Source organism: Lissotriton helveticus, chromosome 5_1 (assembly GCF_964261635.1).
Source record: "Lissotriton helveticus chromosome 5_1, aLisHel1.1, whole genome shotgun sequence".
NCBI lineage: Eukaryota > Metazoa > Chordata > Amphibia > Caudata > Salamandridae > Lissotriton > Lissotriton helveticus.
This window is the reverse complement of record NC_136065.1, coordinates 1671853991-1671880841: the sequence shown is the minus strand read 5'-3', so window position 1 is coordinate 1671880841 and position 26851 is coordinate 1671853991. Positions and strand designations below refer to the sequence as shown.

Below are 26851 nucleotides of genomic sequence, written 5' to 3'. Positions count from 1 at the left end.
AGTAGTGTCACCATCATGTAGGAGTATAGTGCCAAAGGACATGTGAACAGTGATACAAAGCGATGCAGAGTCTCTGATCCAGCACCTATAAAGTTCAGGAGATCTTGGCCAGAAGGATGGTTTTCACCTCTTTCTTGAAGAGTGCAGTGGAGGAGATAAGCCTGGTTTCAGGAGGGAGCGCATTCCAGATCCTGGGTGCCATTCCCGAGAAGGAGCGCTTGTATGTTTTCTCTTTCCGGAATCTACGGGGTTTCAGGAGTAGATTTTTTGTACTTCTATTGGATCTCGAACCTCCTGGTATAGACAACTTTTGAGCGAGGTAGTTGGGTGCATTGTGGTGCACGGCCGCGTGTGTCATAACTGCAATTTTTAGCTGTATTCTGGCTTCAAAAGGCAGCCATTTTAGAGACTTTAAGTCTGGGGATATATGCGAATGTTTTCTTGAGCCAGTAATGAGTCTCGCGGCAGCGTTCAAGGAGGCTCTTAGGGGTGCTGTTGTGGATAGCGGGAGTCCGCTGAGGGCCACAATTCCGTAGTCTATTCGAGGGATGACTAAAGCTTGTACAGCAGTTTGGAAGTCTTTGGCAGGGAGGAAGGGTTTAAGTTTCCTCAGTGTATTGATTTGGAAATTAGCTCCTTTTGTGGCTTTGCTGACGTGCTGCTGCATGTTGAGCTTGGCGTCGAGTGTGATGCCAAGGGATTTCGCCGAATCCACGATGGTAGGTTGGACATTGAGTGCTGTTAAGTTATTGAGCCAGGTTTGGGTGGTGGAAATTTTCGCCGGGGGTGAGATGAGTAGGAACTCAGTTTTCAGAGCATTTAGTTTGAGGTGATTATCGGCCAGCCAAGATTGAGTGTTAATAAGTGTGGAATTCAGATGTTTGATATCTTCCGGGGATTGTAGCTTTAGGTAAAGTTGTGTGTCGTCGGCGTACATATGGAATTGAACATTGGATGCTTGGAGCAAGGTGGCGAGCGGTTCCATGACGAGGTTGAACAGTGTGGGGGAGAGGGAGGATCCTTGTGGAACACCTAGATCTGCAGGCGCAGGTGTAGATAGCACATTGTCGATCTTGAACTTCTGAGACCGGTTATGAAGGAAGGACGAAAACCATTTGAGAACAGTTACCGATAGACCCATTCTAGTGCTTAGCAGCTCCAGCAAGTTCTCATGTTTGACCGTGTCAAATGCTGAAGAGAGGTCAAGAAGGATGAGGAGGCAAGACTCATTGCGATCAAGGATTTGGAGGGCGTCATCAATTATGTGTGTCATAGCTGTTTCCGTGCTATGTTTCGCTCGGAAGCCTGATTGATGAGGGTTGAGGAGGTCAAATTGGTCAATGTGTTTTGTTAGTTGGAGTTGGACACATTTCTCCAGCAGTTTGGCCAGGGTGGGGATATTGGTGATGGGACGGTAATTGTTTAGGTCAGACGGATCAGCTGTAGGTTTCTTGAGTATAGGCATGACTTGCCCCACCTTGAGGGAGTCTGGAATGAGACCTTGTTGAAGGGAGCTGTTGATGATTTTGGTCCAAAGAGGGAGGAGCAAGGGGATGTAGTCTTTTACAGCATTAGCAGGTAGGGGGTCTATGAGGTGATTAGAGGGCTTCAAGGTGCAGAGCAGTTTTTGTATTGCTTCTTCCGAGTAGGTATCGAAGTGCAGCCATGATGCCTTGTTTTTAGGTTGAGTGTTAGACATTCTGGTGTGGATGGGGAATCGGCTTACATCCATGATGAGGTCATTTCTTATGTTGTCAGTCTTTAGCTTAAAGAAAGCAGAGAAGGCTTCACAGTGTGGGGTGTCGCTTGTTGTGCTGTTTGATTGTAAGGGTTGTGTCTTTGTTTGAGTCTTTATTAGTTCGAACAGCTTTCTTGGCCTGTTTTTTTGCTTGGTCCAACTGGCGGCTAAAGAAGTCCGACTTTGTGCGCTTTATTTTCCTGAAGTAGGCATTTCTCTTGTTCTTAAGCCTTTTGAGATGCAGTGATGAAGGGTCAGATCTCCAGGTGCGCTCTGCCATTCGCATAGAACGCCTGTCGTCATTGAGTCTATCGTCATACCAGGGGTTCGAAATTTTGGTGGAGACTCTCTTCAGCTGCAATGGGGCGACTTCATTGACTAATGTATTCATAGAGTCAAGGTAGTGGTCGGTCAGTGATTGAACATCCGAGGCACCTGAAGGGGGAAGGAGGAGATTGCCGATGTGGGGAGGCAGGGTAGAGGGGTTGAGATTCTTCATGTCCCTTTTCCATGTTTTGGATTTGGTTGGTTGAGCCGGGTTAGGTTTAACTGTTTCGTTGACAAAGAAGGTGATAATGTGGTGATCTGACCAGTCGCAGGGTTGGATCGCCTCCAGTTGGGTAGAGTTCTCTTTGGCGATGATGAGGTCGAGTATCGAGCCTTTGTCGTGTGTTGGTCTATCGCATATTTGGGTGAGGTCAAGCGCATTAAGGAAAGTTTTGAGACTATTCACCACTGTGTCTTTCTGATCGTTCCAGTGGAGATTGAAGTCACCCAGATAGACTTGGGTGGTCTGCCAACCGGCATTGGATGTGATCATGTCCATGAGTTGTTGGGTGAATATGAGGTTGTCACCAGGCGGGTGATAGATGAGAGATGTAAAAGCACAAACTTGTTTGCCCTCGCTGGTGATGTCGAGGCAGAGGAGTTCACAGGAGGTAGGGGAGGGGGAGGTGGCTTTAGTAACGGAGAGGTTGCTCCTAAAAATGCATGCAATTCCCCCGCCTGTCTTGCCAGACCTGTCCAGTCTAATGATGTGATAGGTGGGGGGGACTAGTATGTCCATAATCGGGGTAGAGGCTTCAGTAAGCCACGTTTCAGTCAGAATGGCTAGGTCCAGATCCATTGCTGAGACGAGATCAGCGATGTCGGAGGAGTGTCTCTGGGCCAATCTGCAATTGAGTAGGATGCATTTGAGTTTGGGAGTGAGAAGGGTGGTCGAGCCTTCTAGTGTGAGGGGGACTTTTCTGAGGTTGTTAGGGACGGAACCTCTGTTGTTAATGGTTGGGAGCCTCAGAGGATTTGTAAGAATTGTGGGTATGGGGATGTGTGTGTTGGATATGTGTTTTACCGGACCTGGGCCATAAGAGCGTAGGAGAGAGCATAGGTCGCGGTCCGACAGTGGTTGAGGATACGATGGGGGCGGTGGGAGTTATTGCGAACGGGGATAGTCGGCCAGCGCGGGGATCGTTGGAGGCGAGGGTATGTAGGGAGGGTGCGTCGTTTGTAGGGTAGAGGGATGGTGGGAGGTAGAGTGGGCTGTGAGAAGAGAAGGTCTTTGATTGCGTGGAGATCTTTTTTGACTTGTAGGAGATCCTCTTTGACTTGTTGGAGGGTGGATAAAGTCAGGTCATGAGGTGGATTGGAGATGGGGTTGGTGGTGAGAGCCATTGGTGAATGGTTGAGTAGTGAGCTGGAAAACGGGCAGGGTATCGAGGGGGGGGGATATGCTAGCGTTGTTGGAAGGTTCTGCGGTGGCAATGAGTGGGATGGCATTCAAAGTGTGGGCGGGTTTGTGGGCGAGGGGTGTGGGTGAAGTAGGGGGAGGGTGGGAGGCATAGGTAGTGACGTCAGTGGGAGACGGTGCCGGTGAGTCGAAGAGTGAGTGAAGGCTGAAGACAGTGGGGGAGACAGGAAGGTAGTGGGGGCTGAGAATAGGAGGGGGGAGAGAGGGGGATGCTAAGGTAGGGGAGGCGGTATGTTCTGTAGGACTGGTTGGGAGGGTGAGAGTGTCGTGGGTGAGAGTGGGGAGGGAGCTGGGGAGGGAGAGGGATCTGCCGTGAGGGGGATGGGAGGAGGGGGTGGATAAACTCCGAACGGTGGTGTGTTTAGATGGTGGCGTGTTGTGGGTGGGAGTTGTTATGTCAGGGGGGAGAGGGATGGGGGAGGTACGAGTGGGGGTCAAAGGGGTAGTGTTAGAGGGGCGGCTAGTATATGAGGAGAGATTTATGACTGCGCTTGGGGAGTGTGGGGTGTTAACAGCAGGTGGGCGAGTGACTAGGGTGCTGGTGGTAGAGGTGAGGTGCGTGTGGATCCGACGCTGAGCTATGTTAGAAGTGTTGTGGGTGGGGGCTGCGATGTCACGGGTGATAGTGCTGGTGGGGTTCTGGGTGGGGGTCCGCAGCTTGGAAAGGTGCTCTTTGAACTTGGGGAACAGGTTGTCTAGTAGTTCCAGGTTCTTGTCCGTGGATTGAATTAGGACAATCCCGTTATTGTAGATAGTAATGGTAGTCCTGCCAGGGAAGAGTTGGGAAGGTATGATAAAGAGAGTTAGGCCATGAGTTGTTTTCCTGGTGGTGGAGACGGTGAGTAGGGTTAGGAACGCTTTTCTCCATTGGGCTCTGCGTGAGGTGTGGAAGATGATATCAATGTTCAGGGCTCCATTGCCCGGTGAGAAGTAGGTGTCGGCAAAGGGTGTTTCAGGGTGCGACCTCAAGAAGTTATGTTTAAAGCGTTTAGCGGCTCTTTTGGTGAGAGTGGAAGGGTAGTTGATTCTAAAAGTGTGCTTACCGATGAGCTCCATGTTAGGATGGCTGTAATGTTGGGTGTAGGAGAAGGACGACAATAAAAACTGTCAGCCGTTGGTTACAGGGCAAAGGAGTGACACTAGTGAGTGAGTGGCCAAAAATAGCCAAAAAAAAAGAAAAATAAAAAAATATAAGAGGTAGGAGTCTGTGCAATCCAGGAACAAATAGTGCATAGGTGCAGCTTACAAAGTGTATACTATATGCGAGGTAGCTTGTCTGCAGGTCCCGGTTGGCGTCTGTGTCCAGACTAGACACACAACAAGCTTTGATGTTTGCAAGTGCTCCGGTATCCCTGGAATTGGTGCAGAGGCTCAGGGAAGGCTCAGTGTCTAGAGACTTGAAGAAGCGCAGGGCTGAATGTAGGAAAGTGCCTCTTTTTAGGTATCGGCTAGGCAGCGCGTGCGACGTCTTGTTGAGAGATAATATATACAGTATTGTGGGGGAAGCACAGCCCACTTTCTACCCATGCTTTTGATTGGCTCAACTCTGAAATGCTGCATCCTTATTGGTTGCCAACGTATTGGTCCCGCCTCCTCACTGCCATGACGTAATTTTTGTCCTTCCATGACTATCAGCCCCTTTACTTCAGCAACTCTTTTGTTCCCCTGCCTCCCCCTATTCCCTACCGCAGTCCGTGACTTCTCTGGTCACCACCACCCACTCCCGTTCCTGCCTTCTTCTGCGCCCGCATTTTTATTTACAATGCAATAGGACTTGCGTAAATGCGAGTCCTATTGCGTTTGTAAATGCTTTTTTTCCTCCATATCATTGGCTGCCTGCATTCGCACTTTCTTTTGTCTGACCTATCCCTCGCGCATGCGTGCAATGTTATGCATTGTGCGCATGCGTGCCAAAAGTCTGCCGGTCGCATAATTCAAGTGGCATGGAGACATTTGTAAGTAAGGCTCAGACTTCAGCTACACTCGGCTGTGTCCCTGAAGGGTGCGGTTTTGGTGCCATTACTGCATTCCTGTGCTGAGAGACGCAACAGTTCTCAGCAACCGGAAGGGACTGAGTCATCAGCCCAGCTTGTAGCCGCTGTCACTTACTGGTTGTTTGGCCAGTCTTGTTTTTAAAGCACAGATCGAGTTTACACTTCGAGAAGGCTGTTGCCAGGCGGACAATACCGAGCTATTCGACCCCATTAGGCGTCTCTTGCAACATCTTGTCAAAATATCCTTTGCATCTCGGAAACTTTTTATGCGGATGAGAAAAATCAGGTTCAGCAAAAACTACGAAAAAAAACAACTATATTTTGGACGCGCGGAGCAGGGTGTGTCTCTGCACTGATGTGTGGTGGTTCTGTTGATGTTACGCGGGCGTGAAAATTAGGTATTGTTTTAATCACCAATTATCCTTTCGAGCGCATAAACGGGGTAAGAAAGTCTACACAGACCGGCTGCGCTGCTCAAGCACAAAAATGCCTGCCCTGCTGGAGCCCGCACCCCGAGGACACGCAAGGCTAATCGCTGAACCACATTACTGCGCATTTTTCTCTTTTTACTTTATTTTGTACTTGCACAGGCACACCGCAATGTGTGTGGTCTCTGTGAGTAAAAGTTGGTCTTTTACCAGTCTGGCAAAATGCAAAACAGAAATAAATGCATTTCTCCTGCTCCTGCGCAGAAGACGCTGGTGAGTCAACATCGATAAAGCACGCAGTCTATATTCAAAGCGCTTTACAATATAATTTACACAAAGGCCCACCTAGTAACATAGCAAATTCCTCAGTCCTGCTTTCGTTTTTAGTAGTAATCTTTGCAGGTTCCTTTGTCAAAGTGGTTAATTTCAAGCACTGTCCGTGTCCAAATGGAGCGCGCGCACATAACTGTTAGAGCCCTGGTGGGAGCATGCACACAACTGTTACAGCCTTGGCGGGAGCTCACACACAACAGTTAGAGCACTAGTGGGAGTGCGCACACAACTGTTAAAGCCATGGTGGGACCTCGCACACAACCATTACACCTATGCTGGGAGCTTGCACACAACTGAGCTTGCACGCAACTGTTACAACCTTGGTGTGAGCTCGCACACAACAATTAGACATGTGTATGCACGCACACAACTGCTGGAGGCATGTAGGTGGAAGCAGTTCAGTGTTTGGTTCCACCGTTGCAGGCAGGTCACACGTTGTGCTCGTGGCCGGGGAGCGAGGAGCTCTGGCCTGTGGACAGAAGGGGGTGCTCTGGAGCAGTGGCCCCTGTGGGTGACTGAGGTCTGGGCAGTGCAAGCAAAGGTGATGCAGGTGTGAATTGTGTTAGAGGGCCAGGAATTCATAGAAGAAGCTGAGCTAGAGTCGGGCAGCGGTCTGGTTTGCGGTTGGGTACTAAAACAATCCAGTTGAGTAATCGAATGGTTACAGCAACTGTTCTGTGAACATGTGATACAGACTTGAGTTTTTGGTGCAGGTGCTCTGTTCTCGCTATCTGGTTTTCTTCATCCTTACTCGGTTCCCAGTACTCAACTTTGAGTTCCTGATGTCAGGGGGCCACCTAAATACTGAATTTAGGGCCTTTAAGAGTAGTGTAAGATAGTAGCAAATGGGCTACCTACTCCTGGGGTGCCTACTCTCTATATGACCACTTACTATGGTGAGCGGGCATGAACCTGACCCAGAGTTTCTAGTTCACTGAGAACAAGTTGGGGGGGACCCTTCATTAGTTCACTTCAGGTAGCCCTCCTGACTAGCCTGAAAGTGATTCACCTGGCACCTCCGGGTGCATGCCACAAATAGTTCTGGGACTGGCAACATTACACATTTATTAAGACAAGGTGTTTGATACCAAACACCATTATTTTCAGTGAAGCCATAATGTAGCGAGAGAACTTGTAATGACCAGTGCCCAGTACATATGTTTAAGATGGCTTCCTAAACACTTGCAATGCCGTGGTAATGGAACCAGATATCACAGGGACATATCTGCTCGGGCAGATGTGTCCTCCCGTATAATATAATGCTCCCTGCCTTAGGGCTCTAAGGCCTGCTCTAGGGGTGACTTACATATAGTCTATGCAGTGTCCATGGACACGGCACACAGTGAGTGTGAAAAGTCCTCTTTTGAAAATGATTTGCACCATTTTCACGCAGCCTGCAATGGCAGTCTGCATGCAATTTCCGTGTGGATCTAATTGTAGCATAATATATGCTGCAGCCCTTCGGGCCATCTTCAGTGCCCAAGCCCCTGGTATCAGGTGTTAAAGGCCTTAAATTGTGGTACAATTAGACATTTGCCTCGGGGTAAGAGCCCTCGCACTGTGTCCTGGTTAGCAGGGACCCAGCGTACTTTCAGTTGAAAAGCATCAGTACTAGGGCAAAATGTGGGGCTGACCATGTCAAAAGGAGGCACTTTCCTGCACAGGTTTCTATTAACTTTCCTGGGAGTTGTTGGCATGTTTCCCCAAGAGAGCAGACTGCTATTCTGCAGGACAGAACCAGAGTACAACGCAAATTAGGCACTGGAAACTTTGGCCAACTGAAGTGGCAACTTCAGTAGCAGCAGAAAGCTAGTGACCTGGGAGCACTCGTGCAGCGGGGGTGACAGTCAGAATTTCCACCTGGGGTAGAGTCTGGGGTCCTCAGCCGTCCATGGGCCCGCAGGTCAAGGCACGGCCAGGGAGCGTGGGTCCATCCGTTGTAACTTCAAGCATGTTACCTCACGTTTTCTCAACGTCCTACTGAATATGCATAACTTGCGACCCTCAGCACGCCTTTGTGTATACGTAAATTACACGTTTGTCTTGGACCTACTAATTTGCTGCTCACTAAATGTTTGATATTAACGATGCTCATTTTGTCGACTTCGTGAGGATGAAAGGCCTAGGTCAACCACTCCGATCTGAACTGACGGCAACAGGAGAGAAAGGAAGAACACAGGTCCTGGGCCTGCATTGAATGCTTTAGTCCACTCACTCATCAGATTCGGCAACGGAACACACATTTTTTTTACACTCTTAGGCCGATAGTCCTGACGCTATAGTGGTATCTCCCTTTATTCAATCACTACTGCATGTGTGACTGTAAACAATAACTCTGGACCAGCAGCAGAAAGCTAGTGACCCAGAAATCACCCCTCATTTAGAATATTTGAAGACTCGAACCTTCAGAACCGGGTTCTGTTTATACTCAAAGATGCGTCTGAAGCTCTCCCTGACAGTCTGTGCCTTTTACATACTTGGGTAACTAGTGGCCATGCTCTGTTCCTCTACCACGCATTCTTTGTATTTTTCTGTAGCATGATCTGGGCGGTGTAAGCAGACAGGATTTTGTTGGTGGCTGGTTTTTCATTAACAATGGAAAACATTGTAATTACGGTTCAGCGGTGGTAAGTCATTAGAGCGGCTATTAGTTGAATTCGTTGATGGCTTTGTTTCAATATTGTGACAGCGCTGGCTTTTAGGTGTACTTTTTTAAAGACTTGGCAGTGTTTTCAATTAGGTAAGGTGTCATTTGTTCCGATAGTAAAATGCAGCCGGTGCTTATGATATTCTAGCCTGCTGAAGGTTCCGGCAATATTTTTTACATTCCGTGGACTGAGGCAATGGCCTGTTAAGTGCTTTACGCACTCTATTAACTAAGACAACTGGTGAGAAATGCAGTAACCCAAACAACCTTCATGAGTGCCATCCATGCTGCTCATAAATCCTCCTATCTAATTCTAAGTATGTTAACAGTGGCTTGTCTTATTCACTCAGAGGGCTGGCACAGGCACCGAATGCATTTGAAATGCAAAATATCTCGCAGCTTAAAGAGTTTAAGCTATTGCCATTGTAAATGACAGTGCCTTTTATTCATCTATTTTCAAAACAACACATAAATAAAAGGCATTGTCCTTTACAATGCCAATAGCTCAAACTCTGGTAAATGCGAGACCTCTATTGCATTGCAAATGCGTGTTTTTATTGACGTTGGGGTGGGAGCTGCCCAAAAAGGGCTCGGCAATGCCCCCACATAAATGTGTCTTTCTCCCCCCCCCCCGGGGGGGGGGGAGCAGAAAGCCCACTAAGAACCAGGGATTTTTTTTATTATTGACTGGGTGGGTGCTACCCAAAAAGGGGCAGGAAAGCCCACTAGAAACCATTCTGAGCAGCCCCCACCCCAAAAACAATTACCACAGTCTTTCTGCCCCTCCCCGGAGGCAAATTGGGACAATAGCCTAGCCCCTTATCAGCCCACGGGGGGCAGTAAGCCCACTAGGCCTCAAGATTGGTTTTTCTTCAATTCAGGGGTGAGGTCATCCCAGAATGGGCATGCGAATGCTCACATCTCCCCCAAAAATGCTACAGTCCTCCTGCACCCCCCTGCCCCCCCCCAAAGACCCCTATGTATTTCTGAAATTGGAACAAAATATAGAGTTTAGAAACAGTAGATATTTGCACATTTCGGAAATTGTGAGTACCCAAACTAGCATGAGGATTATAGGTCATTTTTCAAAATGACTTTTTTTTTTTTTTACATTGTCTTTCATTTGGAAGGCAGAAATGCATAGAGCGTCAATAGGTATTAACAGTTGCTCTACAATTCTGTGTTACCCTAAGTCTCCTGATAAAAATGGTACTTCACTTGTGTGGATAGGCCTAGTGCCCATGACGGGAAACTGCCCAAACGCAACGTGGACACGCCACATTTTCACACTGAAAACTGACCCTTTTTTTGCAAAGTGTCTAGCTGTAGATTTTGAACCCTAGTTCTGCCTGCACATAGGGAAACCTAGCAAACGTGAACATTCTTTAAAACTAGACACCCAGGGGAATCCAGGATGAGGTGACTTGTCTGGCTCTCACCAGGTTCTGTTATCCAGAATCCCTTGCAAACCTCAATTTGTCAAAAAAACACATTTTCAATCACCGAATCTCAAAATGAGTTTAATACAGTTGTAAAAGCAGTTTAGAAGTTGCAAACCCTGTGATTTAGTGAATTGCAGGGTTTGCAACTGCTAAATGGCTTTGTACATTTGGCCCCTGAATATCAAATTTGAGTGAGCCCTAACTGATGGTTTTAAAGCACCTTTAGTAAACAGTAATCACCACCAACGCTGCCTAGTAATAAGTGATTCATGGCATCCATAGGACGGGCATCACACCTGCCCCTAGAAACAGCTGGCCGCAGATTTTCATCCATATTGAGCAGTTTTGGGCACATGACCTGGCCTTCGGCCACCCCTACTCCTACTCCCTGTTCTCCTTCCTCTAGGGCCTGCTGAGTTCAGTCTTTTGACACAGCCTAAACTTTGCACGTAGAGTATTGCCTTCAGCTGTGTGTGGGATGCTCTGGTTCAGACCGTGAGGCTGTATGCACGGGATCCCCACTCTGAGAAGGCACGGTAAAGGTACTTCAGTTATTTCGCAGGCATAGGCTCTGTCATGCCCACGTCCATACCCTGCATTTAGGAATCTTGCTGTTGGAATCATGTTTTTTTTTAACTTAAATAAATGCAATGACTTGAAATTCTTCTTTGAAGAAAAAAATACTGCTTTTACTCTCCTGCCTCAGTTCACTTTTTATTTTGTTTCCCCTCTTTGAAAAAAAAAAAGCCTAATGTCAGTATGGAGCAATTGGACAACTTGCGCCCCATTTTGCTTCATCCTACCCAATCAGGCTTCCTTGCGTCCCATTCGACTGAGTCAGCTTTGCTTTTGTCAACGGAGACCATACGGAAATATGGGATGAGGGACAGACGGCGGCATTAATTCTACTAGATTTAAGTGCCGCATTTGACACTGTAGCGCATCATACGCTGCTGCAGTGTCTCAGAAGGGGAGTGATGGTTGGTAAGCCTTGGGAATGGCTGGAGTCCTTTCTGCAAGACCGTAGTTTTCAGGTGGCACAGGGACCACAGCGATCAAAACATATCCGGCTGAAACAGGGGGTGCCGCAAGGGTCCAGTCTCAGCCCGACTATTTAATCTTTATATAGCGCCAGTGGCTGAGATCACGGATACATTTAGGGTGGAAGTCGTGTCCTATGCAGACGACACTCAACTGGTTGTGTCTTTGACGCAACCAGATGAGAAGGCAGCAAACAATTTTACTACATGTCTGCAAGAATTGGCGGTTTGGATGGCCAATAACTGCCTCAAACTGAACGGAAACAAAAACGGAGGTGCTGATCGTAGGGAAGGCTCTGTCAGTGTGGACATCAGCCTGGTGGCATCAGACGCTGGGCCCTCTGCCCTCACCTAGTGAACAAGTTAGGAACTTGGGGGTATGGCTCGATACTAAGATCTCGTTTGAGCACCACACAAGAGGAGTTGCAGGAACATGTTTTGTAATCCTGCGGGGTCTCAGGAAGACCCTGGACCTGCTACCAACCACAGCCAGGAAAACCTTGGTCCATGCCTTAGTAACATCGAGGCTGGACTATGGTAATGTCCTTTATCTGGGAGCAAATGCTGGGTGCATCAAGAGGCTGCAACGTATACAGAATGCGGATGCACGCTTGGTTCTGATGCTGCCTAAGAGAGCCTCTTCTAAGAAGGCCCTTTGCATTGGCTGTCGATTAGGGAACGGGTGCTGTTTAAAGACCTCTGTATCAGCCACCGAATTACACAGGGGAAAGGGCCCATCTATCTGCACAACCTGCTAACCTGCTAACCTTATACAACCTGACCCGACAATTGAGATCTAGCGGGAGGGGGCAGGTTAAGGTCCCTAACATCAGAATAGCGAGGCTGGGAGGGCGCTCCTTCCGCTTTCTGGCAGCACAACAGTGGAACAGACTCCCTTCGAGGCTCCAGCTGGAAACTCAAGAGGTGGCGTTCCACAAAGAGTTGAAAACGTATATCTTTCCTATAGTCTAGGCCAGGGCTGGGTGTGTGTGTTGGGGGGGGGGGGGTCAAATGTTGGCATTTGGGGGTTCTGCTAGGTCTGTACCATAGCGCAGGGACACACTAGCCTAGTGTAACCAGGTGCTTTATAAATTTACTTATTATTGCTTCGTGGAACGTTTATGCAGCACAGCTATGCTTGTAACTTTTTTCAGTGTCATTTTCTAGCCAGAAACCCATTTATATTTTTCCAATATGATCATGAGAACAAACCAGAATTTGCAAGTCACTGCCTCTTGCGTACACCTTTGAGTTATGTGGCCATAGACTGAATCCTTTGCTGCTTGTAAACCTGATTTTGAATGAGTGAAAAACCATGCAGTATACACTATGCTGAATAACCATGGACAAAAATACTTGGAAAACACAGCCTTTTCTGTGTTTTTACATGCACCCCCTGCACGCTACAGGAGTGGGAGGGAGGGGGCGAAGTGCTAAGGACCAGGTATAGTCCCTGATCAGGCTGCACAGCAGGAAGGTGTAATCAGACTCCACGAACCACAAAATATTGTGTGACCGTGTCTTCTTTTCTGGGTCTGGTCAGTCTAGAATGGTACAATGGCCTAGCGGCACATTTGAACCACAGCCATGGAGTGATCTTTTGACAGTATCAATAGCCCAGTGTTTGCTACTCTGTATTCTTGCATGCAATATGTCAGCTGTCTTGATCCTCCTAAATCCATACCTGTGCATGGACTGAAAGTAAAAATGGCATCTGTTGCTTTTCAATGCCTTCTTTTCCCTTTGATGTAGTTGCAAGCTGACCTGTGGATTGTGCTTCTGACCGTTTGTGAGTTCTCTGCATTTGGCACAAACTCTTGAATCAGCCGCTCAGTTTTCTGAGTCTCACTTTTCTGTCTCTGCTACCTCCTTACCATCCGTGAATGGAGATAGGAAGTAGAACTACAAGTTGCTCAACTTAGAATCCTTTATTTTATTGAATAGATAATTTTCCTCAAGATTCGGCAGACTGCTTCAGCTTCATAATTATTGTGCCTGCCAATGCATGTGCACGGTTACCTTTCTTGTGAGGAAGAATGCCAGATAAGTGCAGAAGTTGGATTGGGATAGGGAGCTGTGGTGAGAAACTTGCCAAAATTTGCTTCAATAACGACACATGACAACATAGATGTTTGCCCTTGTACGTTTTGGAGGTTTCACTTTCGCAGCATGAATGTGTATTGCATGTGTGGTTGTGAACCAATACACTTGCATTATTGACCAAGGATTTACAATATCATGATTGGGGATGCTTTAAAGTGAAGGGTCTGTTAACTTTCTGTCAGAAGGCGCTTCATTTTGAGTGATATTTCTACTTTTATTGATCCATCGTCCTCACACAGCTGCTAAGGTGTCCACACAGCCGCTGCCGCCGCCCACTCCAGGTACTGGAAATGGCGAGACTGAGACAGCTGTGCCTACCAGGAAACGTCGCTGGGGTGCCAGCACTGCAGCCACGCAAAAGAAGCCTTCCATCAGCATTACCACAGAATCACTAAAGGTTTGTAGACTTAAAGCTGCCCGCATATCATGCATTGGTGGGATTCACACTGGCCAAACATATTGAGGGTTAGTGGCTAACACTATTTAGGATGATTCTTCCTTGCTGATTTTAAGGCTTCAGTGTAGGATGTATATTGTTTTACCACCGGTGGTATCTGTTGATGATTGCTCATGGTTGACTGTTAATTGATGACGTATTATGACATGGTGGTATATTAATGGGTTTTGTCAAGTGTGAGAATTCTTTGTTCAGTGACATGATTGTTTCGCTTGTGTTCATAGAATACTGGTCCTCCTTGTAGTTGATGTGTAATCGAAATACATTTCTGTTTTTTGGATAGACGTGGTCTATAATGCTTGGTACAGTGGAGTGATTATCGGTAGGTGCATAGGGGGTTGCCCTCTTCATGGTTGAATTGGGATGATTGATGGTCTCATCATAGATAAGGTAGAGTGGTTATCTCTTTATATTGGGAATTCCTCTCAGATTATTGTATGCTATATGTAGATCAAGGCACGAGAAGCATTTTAGAGTTAGTTGGTCTTTATAAAGTGCTTAGAAATATTGATGGTATTTCATTTTTGAACACAAGTCTACATGTGGATATGAAAACAGCCATCCCTCTGTTTGTTGCAGAACCTCATTCCAGATATCAAGCCTGCAGTCGGACAGGATGTAGTGCTGGATCTCCATGCAGATGATGTGCACATATCTGAGGATGAAAATGAGCGCAGTGGAGAGGAGAGCTCCCAAGACAAGGGTCTGAAAATCTGCCGAACTGTCACCCAGGTAGAGCGCTATAACAAAAGATGTCAAATAACACAATTCATACTATAGAACAAGACTCATGTTCGTGTTTACAATTTTAGATGTCAAGGTAAATTTGTATGGCTATTTTTGCATCTGTCTTTGTTGGAAAACAAATCTAAGGTTCCTTTCACCTCATCCTTACTATCCTCCGTTGAGCAGCATTCTTGCACAGTTCATCATTGAGTTGACTTTTGCGGCCCCACATCACTGTTTCCACAAAAGAGGCAACATCTTTTTGGGAAGTGAGCGGATAGGATTCCAACCCACTGTTACTGTCTCAGGCTTAATGTGTCTCCTGAAAATGGTTGTCCACAGAGTAGTAATACCCACACGCTAGAAACGTGGCTGTGGAAGGTTACGTAAATCACATTGTATGTTCATTTTTGTGACTTTATTGAAGTGCATGTAAAAAGTGAGACTGACCATGTAGCCTGCCTGTGGAGGCCAGATCTGCTCCCCCACCCCTGAATTCATGTTTATCGTAGCCTATTAATTAATACTAAAACTCGTTATTGTTGTTTTTGGTTCCTGTGGGGAACCTTTATCTTTCTTTTACGTGTTAAGCGAATTTTCATTCTGATGTTGACTGAGGGGTCACCCAAAAGTGTCCCACTTTGAGGGTAACTGTTGTCCCTACTACCCAGGCTGTGGGAGACAGGCTGTGGTGCAAAATGAATCCATTGCTAACGTACCAGTCTTGTAAACTGTACAGCTTTGGAGGTGTGGTGCTGTGGCTTCCTTCATATGGAGCTTTTTCCAGTCTCTTGTAACTGATGTTATTCATGTCCTGTGCATGTGTGTGCTCTTCAAGGAAATATTCACTTTTATGCGAACCTTCTAATGTTACATCTCTGACGTAAGATGCTGCAAGTACACAATCTGTTTTCAAAACCAGTTGTATCTGGTGGGTAAAGGAAGCTCGACAGCTCTTTGTATTACCTGCAGTTCTCATGTCAAACTGAATCACGTGATGAAACCTGCTGCCCTTTCCTATTCGGTTCTGCATTTCCTAAGGGTTGAACTCCTGCCAGAAGCATTCCATGTTTCCCTGAGCCAACATAAACAGGACTCTGGGGAGGCAGCAGTCCTTTTTTTTTTTTTTTTTTCCATGAACAGAACATTTTTACATGAACAGAACATGAAGTGCGCCTTCCCAGAGAAATTGTCACACCATCGGCTGCCTCGGAAACAAAACAAAGCACAATATTCAAATTCAAAAAAATCTTTATTTCGGTCATGAAAGACCATAAAAGATATACAAATAATTATCAGTTAAAACATTTGTACATATGATATAAAAAGTCATAGTTAAAATCTGATTACTAAAAAACATCATAATTCGAAGAAGGGAGGGAATGGAGTTATTTCATGTAGCTTTAGTGTCTCTAATAATTAAGGCGCGTGTTCGCCACATAGCTGTCAGGAATTTTGCCATTGCAAACACAGTTGGAGCCGCTAAATCTGTTTTGAGGACTCTATGCCGGAGCAAAAGTTCTGAAGCCCAAGTTCCTTAAGTGAGGGACCAACCAAGAACTCCTAATTCTGCTGTAGGCTCTGCAGAACAGGACCACATGAAGATCGCTTTCCAGTTTGTAATTGCATGCGGGGCATGCCCCTGAGTCCAGGTTGCCTTCCCACGATTTAGTAAGGGACCTCAGGGGAAGGGAACCATACCTCCATTGCATGTAGATCTTCCGCACAGACACAGGTGTCATAGTGTCCAGTACATATTCAGGGCTGTAGGAGTCTTTTATCTTGATAAATGAGTCAGTTAAAGATCCTTCCCGGAGAGAGGACATGGTTTTCTGATGCATAGCTCCGTAGAATAAATTTGAAAGTTCTTTTCTAGCGAGCCTTACGGACGCTACTTCCGGGTTGGACCATAATTCTGGGACTCCAAGGTAAATGCACATGTCCCTAATGTACTTTATCCATGGGATTTTAGTGGCATAGGTTGATCTGAGAAGCTCCTGCAGTTCATTTCTATAATGTACCAGGTCCTCACTGCACCACAGACGCCTCCAGTAGGTCAGAGGTTTTAGGCCCAATACCTCCGTGATTGGTCGTAGTGCCAAATCCATTCTTAGGGGGAGTAGTGGGGTGCTTGGGGGGAGAGCTGCCAGTTGTCTTATAAAGTTGTTTTCAGCGACCTGTACCGTGTGTAAAGGTATGTGACCCCATATCTCACCCCCGTAAATAATACGCCCCCTAGCTTGGGTTTTATAAATATGGATAGCGGGTGTCAGTGGACGCAAAGGTGATTTTTTGGCAATTCTTGTAATGGCACCTGCCCTCTGTACCAGCTTTGTTGTTGCTTTTGTTTTATGTGGGAGCCAAGTCAGATTCTGATTGAGGGTTATACCGAGGTATTCTATTACTTGAACTCTCTGCAGGGTTGTAGGTCCCAGGCGAGGGTTTGTGCAGCTTTTGGTTTTGGGGCTTAGGATCATAAATTTGGTCTTGGTTGGATTTATTTCTAGACCTCTTTCATTACAAAACTCCAAAAACCCATTCAGAATCCTTTGAAGCCCCATTGGAGTTTTGGACAGCAGCAGGGTGTCATCAGCAAACATGATTGCTGGCACTCTGCCGCCATTCAATTGTGGTGCATCGGTGTTAATGATCCTGTTTAAGTACTCTATCACCCCGTTCACGAATAAGCAAAACAGGGTCGGGGCCAGTACACAGCCCTGCCTCACCCCTCTAAGAACTGGGAATCTGTCCGTTAACCTACCGCCCTTTCCATATCTGACTCGGGCATAGTTGTTTGAATGCAGCCTAATTAAGATATGGAGTATGTCTCTCGGGACACCCAGATCAGCCAGCACCGCCCACAATTTAGCCCGAGGAACTAAATCAAAGGCGGCGCGGAGGTCCACAAATACCGCATACAGTGTCCCACCCTCCACGAGCACTGTCTTCCAATGTAAGATACTCAGTCTAAGTATTTGATCGACTGTTGAAACTCCTTTCCTAAATCCCGCCTGAAGAGGGCTTAAAATGTCAGTCTCCTCCATCCAGCTCGACAACCTATCGAGAATTAATCTACCAAACAACTTTTGGGACACATCAATGAGGCTGATTGGGCGGTAGTTGGCTGGGAGCAGGGGCGGCCCCTTTTTATATATCGGGACCACCTCTGCTCCCAACCAAGTATCAGGTATTTCCATTCCCCCCAGCACTGCATTGAACAAAGTCATTAGGTAAGGTGCCCAAATTCCCGGTTCATGCTTGAAGAGGTCGCCCGGCAACCCGTCAAAGCCCGGTGCCTTCCCGGTGGGCAACCCGGCTATCGCCGACCTAATGTCTTTTATAGTAAAGGGTTCGGCAGTCTGACCCTCGAAGGTAACGGACGGAGCTAATTCTGTCCCCTCATTATCTAGGGAATATAGCTGCTCAAAGTGCCTTTGCCAGACACTTGCAGCAATGTTGGGTTCTATGGCCGTGGGAAGTTCCCCGCTACCATGGTTTATTATTCGCCAGAATCTACGGGAGTCCCTTGATGCTAGGGACTCCGATAGATTCTCCCAGTGCTGTATGTCCCATTCTATCTTTGCATTAGCTAGAAGTGTTTTATAGGCCCTCCTCCTAGAGGAGATCTCTTCCCTCGTACCGCCTGCTTTTATGATAGATAGGAGGTCATGTTTTGCAGCTCAGCAAGCACTGTTAAACCAAGTAACGTTTTCCTGTCTCTGTGTTCTGGGTGGTCTAGTGCTGAAAAAATGTGCTTCAAGCTTCCTGATTAGATGGTCGCGTACCTGCGCGAGGTCCATACTAATTTCCCTAGTGGAGTCTAAGTTCCATAAATGGAAGGCCTCTTCTAGGATTGGAATAATTCTAGCGTATAGGGAGGCTAACTTATCTTCGCTGGATACAAGATTTTCCCATTTTATCCTCCTTTTGTTATTTTCCAAAAGATGTCCCGTTCTTGGCTCCTGCCCGCGTGGCACACTTTCCTCCAAACAGGGAATTGCGAAATCTAATATTAGTGCATTATGATCACTGTCCTGTCTTGGTATTACTCTAAAATCCATCACCCTTTTCCAGGTATGCAACTGTACCAGGAAGTAATCTAATCTAGATTCCCTCCCGGCTTTGTTAAACGTAATTTTGCTCGGGATATCAGACCTGGTGCGGCCGTTACAAGCTCTCAAACCATAGGTGAGATTTAATGTTTTTATTTGAACGGCCAGCGGTGTCCATGCTCTTGGAGGTGGAGCCTCAGTGGAGGGAACCTGCCAACTTGAATCCTCCTCTAGGGAGGGTCCATCAAGTAGTCCAGGTAACGGTTCGAAATGTGAGTTAAAATCTCCTCCTATTAGGTATGGTATATCCTCTGGGATGGTTTCTAGAAGACGGGACAGTTCCTCAATGGTTTTGGAGGAGGCAGCTATTGGGACTGGCCTGGAGTAAATGTTTATTACAAGTAATTTGTACAGTCCTGGCCATTCGAGTAGAACTGCCAGTATGTCCTCCGATTGCACAGTATATCGAGAAGCTGAGCAACCTAGGTCAGAAGTTACCCAGGTTGCCAGCCCTCCTGATGGTCGGCCTCTTCCTCCCCAGCTAGCTTGTATTGAAAATGTTTGGAAACCCCTATGCGTAATCTCCTGCCTGGCCCAGGTCTCTTGGAAGAGACAGATATTTTGTGAATTTATTAATTCCACCCATGAATCTGAGTCTATTTTGTTGGCCAAGCCTGCCAGGTTCCATGAAAGCATTTTAATTGTTTGAGGGACGTGATGCCCAGTCAGCATCGTAGTTTGATTGAGCATTTCCCTGTCACTAGCTACACATACAGTTGGTGTAGATAATTTCTCCCGTTCGTGAATAACACTTACTTCTCCACGCCCTCCCTCCACGCTCACAATGCCCTCGCCAATGATCACGTCATCTAACTTTATCCCAACATTTGGATCAGGTTCATTGCAATCCCCATGGTGGTTCATGTTGTTTCCTCCCCCACCAGTGTTCATATGAACAAGGGATTGTCAACATCCCCAACCTGGGTCTTGCCATCCAACCGTAGAGTTATTAGTCGGGCCAAAAAAAATAGTTTTGGCACTGTGACGGTGGAGCAGGTGGGGAAATCCTTGACCATGGTTGATTAGGAGGACAGATTTGCTTATTAAGTAGCCCCGTCATAATGCTAATGGGACGTGGATAAAAGAAGGTAAGATCAACAATGTTGACCCCTCCATTGTTTGTGTCCCAAGCCAGTCTTGTTATCCATCCTGCCACCCTTGAGTCTTGAAAGTTGACCACAATACAGTCCCCCCTCAGGGTTTTAGGAGTGCAACCTATCCATTCTATTCTCCTTACCCCCAATATTAGTCCGTCCACTTCCCCTGGCAGTGGCCGGTTCACCCTTAACCAGTGCATAACCTTATTTTTGAGCATCTGGAAGGTTTCTCTCTGTCCCCTTGAAAGTGGTGGGACATTTGTTAAAACGGCTACATAGGGAAAAGAGTCAGTGGTAAGGTTCATTGGGGGCTTCTTTTGAGGGGGCTTTATCAATGATTGTAAGGACGGTTTGGAAGCTATAGGAGCAGGGCGGGGTACGGGACGGGATACAGGGCGGGATACAGGTTTATTTACCATTGGCTGGTTGCTCGTTGGGGGAACGGTGGATGTGATAGTGCCTGTACCAGAAGACGCGTTAACCCCTGGTCCCTCGACAAGCGAGGGATTAAGACTAGGCGGCATAGCTTGCGCCTCAATCTGAGATGTTATTACAATATTAGGACAGTTATTGCTAGCCCCAGATGGAACTAAATCAAGAGGCTTGGGAGGTCTCTTCCCAACTGCACTGCCCGACTTAGGTAACACTGGGGAGTTAAGTTGTGTCCCTCGTCCCTTCTCCTGCATTGAGCATTGGGTGTTGTTCTGGGGCTTGTTATTTTCCACTGGTCTTGCTTGGGTTTTTATAAGTGCCTTCGTTGAAAAAAAGTTATCTAGTGTTGCCTGCTCAAAACGGTCTAGACGGTCAGATAGTTTACTAATTCGCTCCTCTATTAGAAGCAAAATTGACCGTAAGAGCTTTTCTAGATCAGGAAGCAGGTTGCTAGCAAGTGGCGGTATAGCAGCCAGTGGCGGATCTGTTTCCGGGGGATTAATAGTGCTAGTATCTAAGCTATCAAGTATGACAACATCTCCCTCTTGTGTTCTTTTCCCACTGCTGCTAGTTTCAATCTCAGCCTTGCTAGGGCTCGTGCTCTTGCCTACTTTCCTGAATTTGTGTGGGGGTTTTACTAGATAACATTTTTTGGGTGCAGTACTCCTTTTTCTTTTTGGACCTGGTTTGTGTTGGGACAGAGAAACTGGGGCACTTGTTTGTGATGTACATGTAGTAAGATCAGTATGACTCACACTGAGAGATGTCGATTCTGCCGCAGTCCCCTGGTTCTCTTCATTGATGAAGACATTAGAACGTGTTTCGGCAATGTTAGGTAGATTTAAAGATGATAAGGGCGTTACCAGTGCAGGGTAGGTTTGTACTGAGCGCTTGTCTACAGGATGTTTAAGAAGTTCGATAGACAATCTGCGCTCAGCACGCCTCTCTGCAAGCGTTATCTCTTTATCAATTTCTACGATGGGCCGGTTAAAATATTTGTCTAAGGGTCCAATGACTGCTGGCCCGGGCTCGACCAGTAGGGTCATCGGAATAGTGCTGGTGGGAGATGCAGACATCCTTGTGGGCTCCACCCCTATTCGAGGCTTGTGATTTAGCACTTATCTGTCGCAGCCCTTTTCTTATTTACATATATTATCCTTCAGGGTCGATGACAGAGGGCTGGCCCAGCCCGGCCTCCCTCGGCCCCTGACGGCCACAGACGGTCCCGCCCTTGTCTTGGGCTTCTCCCGGGACGCTCCCGCGCAGCGGAAGTAACAGTCCCTATTATAGGAGGGAGGTGTTCAGGGGGCGGGTCAGGCAGGGAGAGCGTCCAGGTGCAGATGATCACAGCGCAGGGACTCCTGGGAAATGGAGTCCCTGTCTCTCACCTGGCGCTCGCAGCCCTGCAAATCCCGCTGGTCACTGTTCAATAGATGTCAAATCCAGCAAACAAAGTCAGACCCCCAGGCAGACGGGCGAAGCGGGACCCGCGAAGCGGGTACCGCGAGGTCCAGCAGCAAACAGGAGCAGAAACGAAAATACGAGCTCTCCCTCCTCCAAGCAGATAGGCGTCTCCCAACGAGGTAAGAACAAACAGGCACCTTTTCACTCGGTGCTCAGGGGGCGGGTCAGGCAGGGAGAGCGTCCAGGTGCAGATGATCACAGCGCAGGGACTCCTGGGAAATGGAGTCCCTGTCTCTCACCTGGCGCTCGCAGCCCTGCAAATCCCGCTGGTCACTGTTCAATAGATGTCAAATCCAGCAAACAAAGTCAGACACCCAGGCAGACGGGCGAAGCGGGACCCGCGAAGCGGGTACCGCGAGGTCCAGCAGCAAACAGGAGCAGAAACGAAAATACGAGCTCTCCCTCCTCCAAGCAGATAGGCGTCTATAGCACAATATAATCTGGGTCTTTATTTCATACTTTGATAAACGTGAGCCTGCTCTTGACTCGCGCGATCATCTTGCCCCAGCGTGCCTTAACCTATTTCTTGCACTAGGAAAGTAAATAAGTATCTTGTCTTTGTCCCTTGGCCTTGGGTTTCATGCTGTTAGGAGGATGCTGTCCTGATTCTGAAGCAATTGAAATCATGTCATGGCCCTTATGGTACCAGGGGTACTGCTGCTTGGACTCCCAGTTGCTACCTCAGCTAGTAATGCCCTACTCTAGTTTCCAGTAGCACGTTGTGGTTGCTGCCTGTTCCAGGCATTCCTCTCACTACACTACAACCTAGTGCAACCAGCGACTTCGGAGACGCCCACCCTAAGGCATGCATCGTGAAGTAGAATAGCCTGGCACTGTCTCCACCAAGTAGCCCAATAGCTACTGGACTTGTACTTTGATTACTGAGTACATTTAAACCCTCCACAGAGATACCGCCCTTCGCGCCTCCTCCCTCCACTACCTCTTAACCTCATAGGACAACATTTAACTTAGGGCTCTGTGTTGAACTAAAATATCTCACTAAAGAGCTACAAAACGATTTGGTTTTTAGTTTTCTGGGTACAGAAGGGAAAGGCACTTATTGTTTTTAGCTCTGTGTGCAGGATATTTTACTTGTTTTTTTAAAATAAAATTAAATTATTTGCAGGTGTAAACTCTTTGAATGCCTAACTCTACTCCACCTTCATGATTTTTTTGCTTTTTTAATTTAACCAATGTGAAACATCGTCCAGCATTTATGGTACGTCACATCTCCACTCACCCATCAGTCCCAGGAGTGCCATCTTGGGGTCCGTTATAATGAGCCTGCCCACAATCGGAGTACGTAGCTCCATCCAATACCTCTATCAATGAGGGTCTCATCCTCCCTTCTTTCTGCTTAGTCAAGTGGGGCTATAGGATACAAGGTGAAGATATTTCAGCTGAGTAAGCGTTAATCATATGGACACTGCGAGGATCCTAGAGGCCATCTTTACTTCAGCCCAATAGGCATCTGCCAAAGTTCCACTCCTCTATTCCGATGTGTGAGGGGGTCTTGGGTATTGGCCAACAGTGTCTGATATAATTTAGAGATATTGTTCACATCAAGACCTGCTGTTATCTTAGATTCTAGAGGGTTATAATTTGGAATATCAGCTAGATCTGCTGCATGGGCTTCTACGGCATGGCGTAGTTTAGTTGCTGTAGATTTTCCCGTTAGGCATGACATCCGTTTCCATAAGATGTGCAAGTGGTCAGATATGATTGCGCAACTAGATGTCTCCTAATTTGGATGTGCCTCTATGGTCCTAGGGACAGAAACCCTTGAACTTCACTGTGTTTAAGTCCAGTAGCACACCCGAAGTGAGTTTCAGCAGCCCTGCATCCCTCCCATCTTATTCAGTGAAGTGTTGACTTGAGTCTCAGGGTAGTGTCGTGGTTGGGGGATAGCCATACATTTCAGTAGACTGTAAAGCTAATCAGGTACGCCTAATCTTTCTATGCCCATTCCTCTGTCAGCAAGCGCCGGGACGCCCCTTAGCTGGGGCAGCTGCGCGCTATACAAGCTCTTTTAACATTAACATTACAATTCGGAGATGGCACTTGGGTGGTCTGGGTCCAGAATGAGGAAGTCTTTAATGGGTAGCAGTTGGTTAGCTCACTTATGAAAATGTAATGTCTGAAATTTGGGGTTGCTTTTTGGCATATAAAGTGTTGTGATTGCGGACTGGAATGATTAAAAAAGGAGGGTATACCATTACGGAAAGTTTTGAGCAAATATAGCAGCCTGGAGGGAGATTATTTTGAACAGAGCATCTCTACCAAGCAATGTTGAGGATGAGAGCGCGCCATGCCTTCATGTCTTGTTGAACTCTGAACAATAAAAGCACTATTATTAAGTTCAAAGCCTTCTGTCTGTTCTGTGCAACCTGCATGTTAAGGTATTCGAACTGATTTGTTGCCTTTGCAGGCCGGTTATATTCTTAAGGTGCTACGATGACCTTACATACATATATCTATTTATTCCACATAATAGTTAGAGCGGAGGCCACAAGGTAAATCTGCAGCATCTGCATTAATCTAAGTGTGGACGACACTGGGCCCCGAGCATAGATTAAAATGTCGTCTGCCTATAACAGTATTCTGTCTTACTGTTGTGTTGCTCAACTGAAATCCTCTAAGTAGTGCGTCCCCCCAGATCCACTCCGCAAGAGGCTTAATTGTCATGCCAAAGAGGAGGAGGGGGGGAGAGGGGACGTCCCTGCCTTCTTTCCCTTCCCCGTTGTGTATTGGAGGAGAGAGGGCCTAGTTCATCCTGACCCCCTCGCCCAGGGGTCTGCTTATAGAATCTGTCCATATCTCTTAAGGAGAGGGCTGAAGTTCATTCGGTCAAACAAATGAAACATGAAGGGCCAATGTACAGGGCATTTTCAATAGCTAATAAAACAAGGCCCTACGACTCTTCAGAGTTCTCAAAGCGCACATATGCTAAATATAGTTATCTGAGGCAATGATTGGTCCTGCACCCCGGCATGAATCCATTCTGGCCTTGGTGCATCAAGTCTGTTGACACGGTTCTTGGCTATTATTATATCTGCCTCTAGTTGATCAAGGATATCGTCTGATAAGAATTAGTCAGCTGGAGGCTTCCCTGGCTTTAGGATCACTGAAATGATAGCATTTTGCAGATCACGTGGCAGGAGTCCCGTTTGATAGGGCCTTTCTTATATTGCTAAGGCACTCATCATGATCACACCAGGACACCTCGCATTTGCATAACCCATGTAAGCAGCACATCTCCATATGACAGAGATGAACTGTGGCAGTTTTAAATTGGAAACGCACAATATGTTCCATCTTTGAAACCCTATTCTGTAAAGCCCTCAAGACTTTGTGTGAAATTGACTTCTGCTCTTTTAACTCAGACTGGTGCTGGTAAACCAGAGCCACAGAACGTCTTACCTCTACCCCTGTAAAGTTATTTCCTACCATTAAAGGGCTGCCCAGTCCTTAACTGTGGTCCCTTTCTTGCATTCTTGTGGAGAGTACAAGTCTTTTTATGTGAACGAAAAAGAGGTACACTGTATAAGGGCACAAATGATAACCCAAATGCTCTCTTGTGGGTGAGCTTTTAGGCTTATCAGAGGGTATTGCTAAGCATTTGTTGATACACCGAGGCAATAATTGAGACACTCAAGAATAAATCTGAGCGTAATTTAGAATTTTTTTATATTTTTATAGAATACATTTTGATACCAATGACTTCGATAGCCAGTACTTTTTAAGATCTTGATTTTAGCATGCAAGTAAAATGTTGACTTAAGTGCGTCTTTACGCATAATGCTTTACTATAGGAGAAAAAGGCATGTATAGCATACAGATATTTATGATCAGTTTTTTTTTTTTAGTTTTATATAGCGCGAACTAGAACCGAACCGAATCAGTTATCAGAGCGCTTTACATAGCACCAGTTACGTTTTATGACGACACACTTTCATTTTAGGCATTTTAGTTTCCTGGGGCTTCCTTCGGGACTTAGGGGGCCAAGGCCCAAAGTACTACCATCAGTTTCTCGTTGCCTACCCTGGGGTGTCCGGGTGCAGAGGTGCTGGTCGCGTTGGTAGCTGTGCGTTCTACACCAGTAAGTAGAAGGGGGGCCACCTAGAAACAGGTTTCAGAAGGGGACTTGGGGATAAGTCCGGGAGCTCCCAATGGGGTTCTCTGGCCACAAGGGTCCAGGGGACAAGGGAGCACAGTCTTTCTATCGGTACCCGGACTGGGGAGCTCGGGTGCATGTCCAATGTTGGCTGGGCTCTGTGCACCTTGCAGTCATCGGTCCCGCCAGTTGAGGGGCAAAAATCAGGACAGCTGGAACACTCTCGAAGTGGGTCTCTGCGGTGCTGATGTCCCTCGACGGCTGCTTTGTCTTTGAGTCTTTAAATTCCTGACTGGACTCACGGCCTCTGCTTGCTGCAAGGGGCCCGGTACCCCGCATATTCACCCTGTGCTACTCCGGTTGGTTCTGGTGTCCTCCTATTTGTTGGGGGCGGGGGAAGGGAGCAGATCTGACAATCAGGAGCACAGAGTCCTCTTCCTGGGGGGCTGCTGCATCAGGTTTGGCGAAGAGCGGCAGCACAGGAAACCGGACTTTGCGTTTCAGTACTTGTGGACTGCAGGCGAGTAGCTCCTCTGCTCCAAGGGCTTGCCGATTTGTGATGGCTGGCGGTCTCTTGGGGTTTTTGGAATTTAGTCAGCTCCAGGACAAGCCACTAGGTTGCGATTATTGCGACTCAGTGCGGCAGGCAGGGTTTGGCGCCAAACGTCCACATCATTTTTCTGTTTCCGCTTTTTAGGTCGAACCTAGCGGCACAGCACATGTGCTGCTCGCTGTGAGAGGCTTGCTGTAGTAGAGGATGCAGTGGAAGCCCTGCCCATATTTTGAATTTGCTGGTGTCTTTGTCCTTTGTAATTGCTTGCTTCCGATTCATTATGAGGCTTGTTAGTCCCTCCTGGGTACCGCTTTGTCCCCATAAAGACTGGACCTTTTACTGGTGGTGTTATTGGTTGGTGAGCACTATTTTATTTAATACTCTTCTCCTATTCCACCCTATGACCTTGCAGCACCTGCCTGCT

General features: G+C 47.0%; 1 protein-coding gene across 3 annotated transcripts in view; it reads left to right on the top strand.

Moving 5' to 3' along the window:
• Window positions 1–26851, top strand: part of ACIN1 (apoptotic chromatin condensation inducer 1) — a 1432530-nt gene that overhangs the window by 1179441 nt on the left and 226238 nt on the right. For 2 of the 3 annotated variants that reach the window (XM_078644895.1, XM_078644894.1), the window contains exons 12-13: window positions 13712–13869; window positions 14509–14661. In XM_078644895.1, coding sequence (XP_078501021.1) covers window positions 13712–13869; window positions 14509–14661 — 311 coding nt within the window. Of the gene's footprint in view, window positions 1–13711; window positions 13870–14508; window positions 14662–26851 lie in introns of those variants that run through there. The other variant, XR_013594955.1, reaches the window with a different exon arrangement.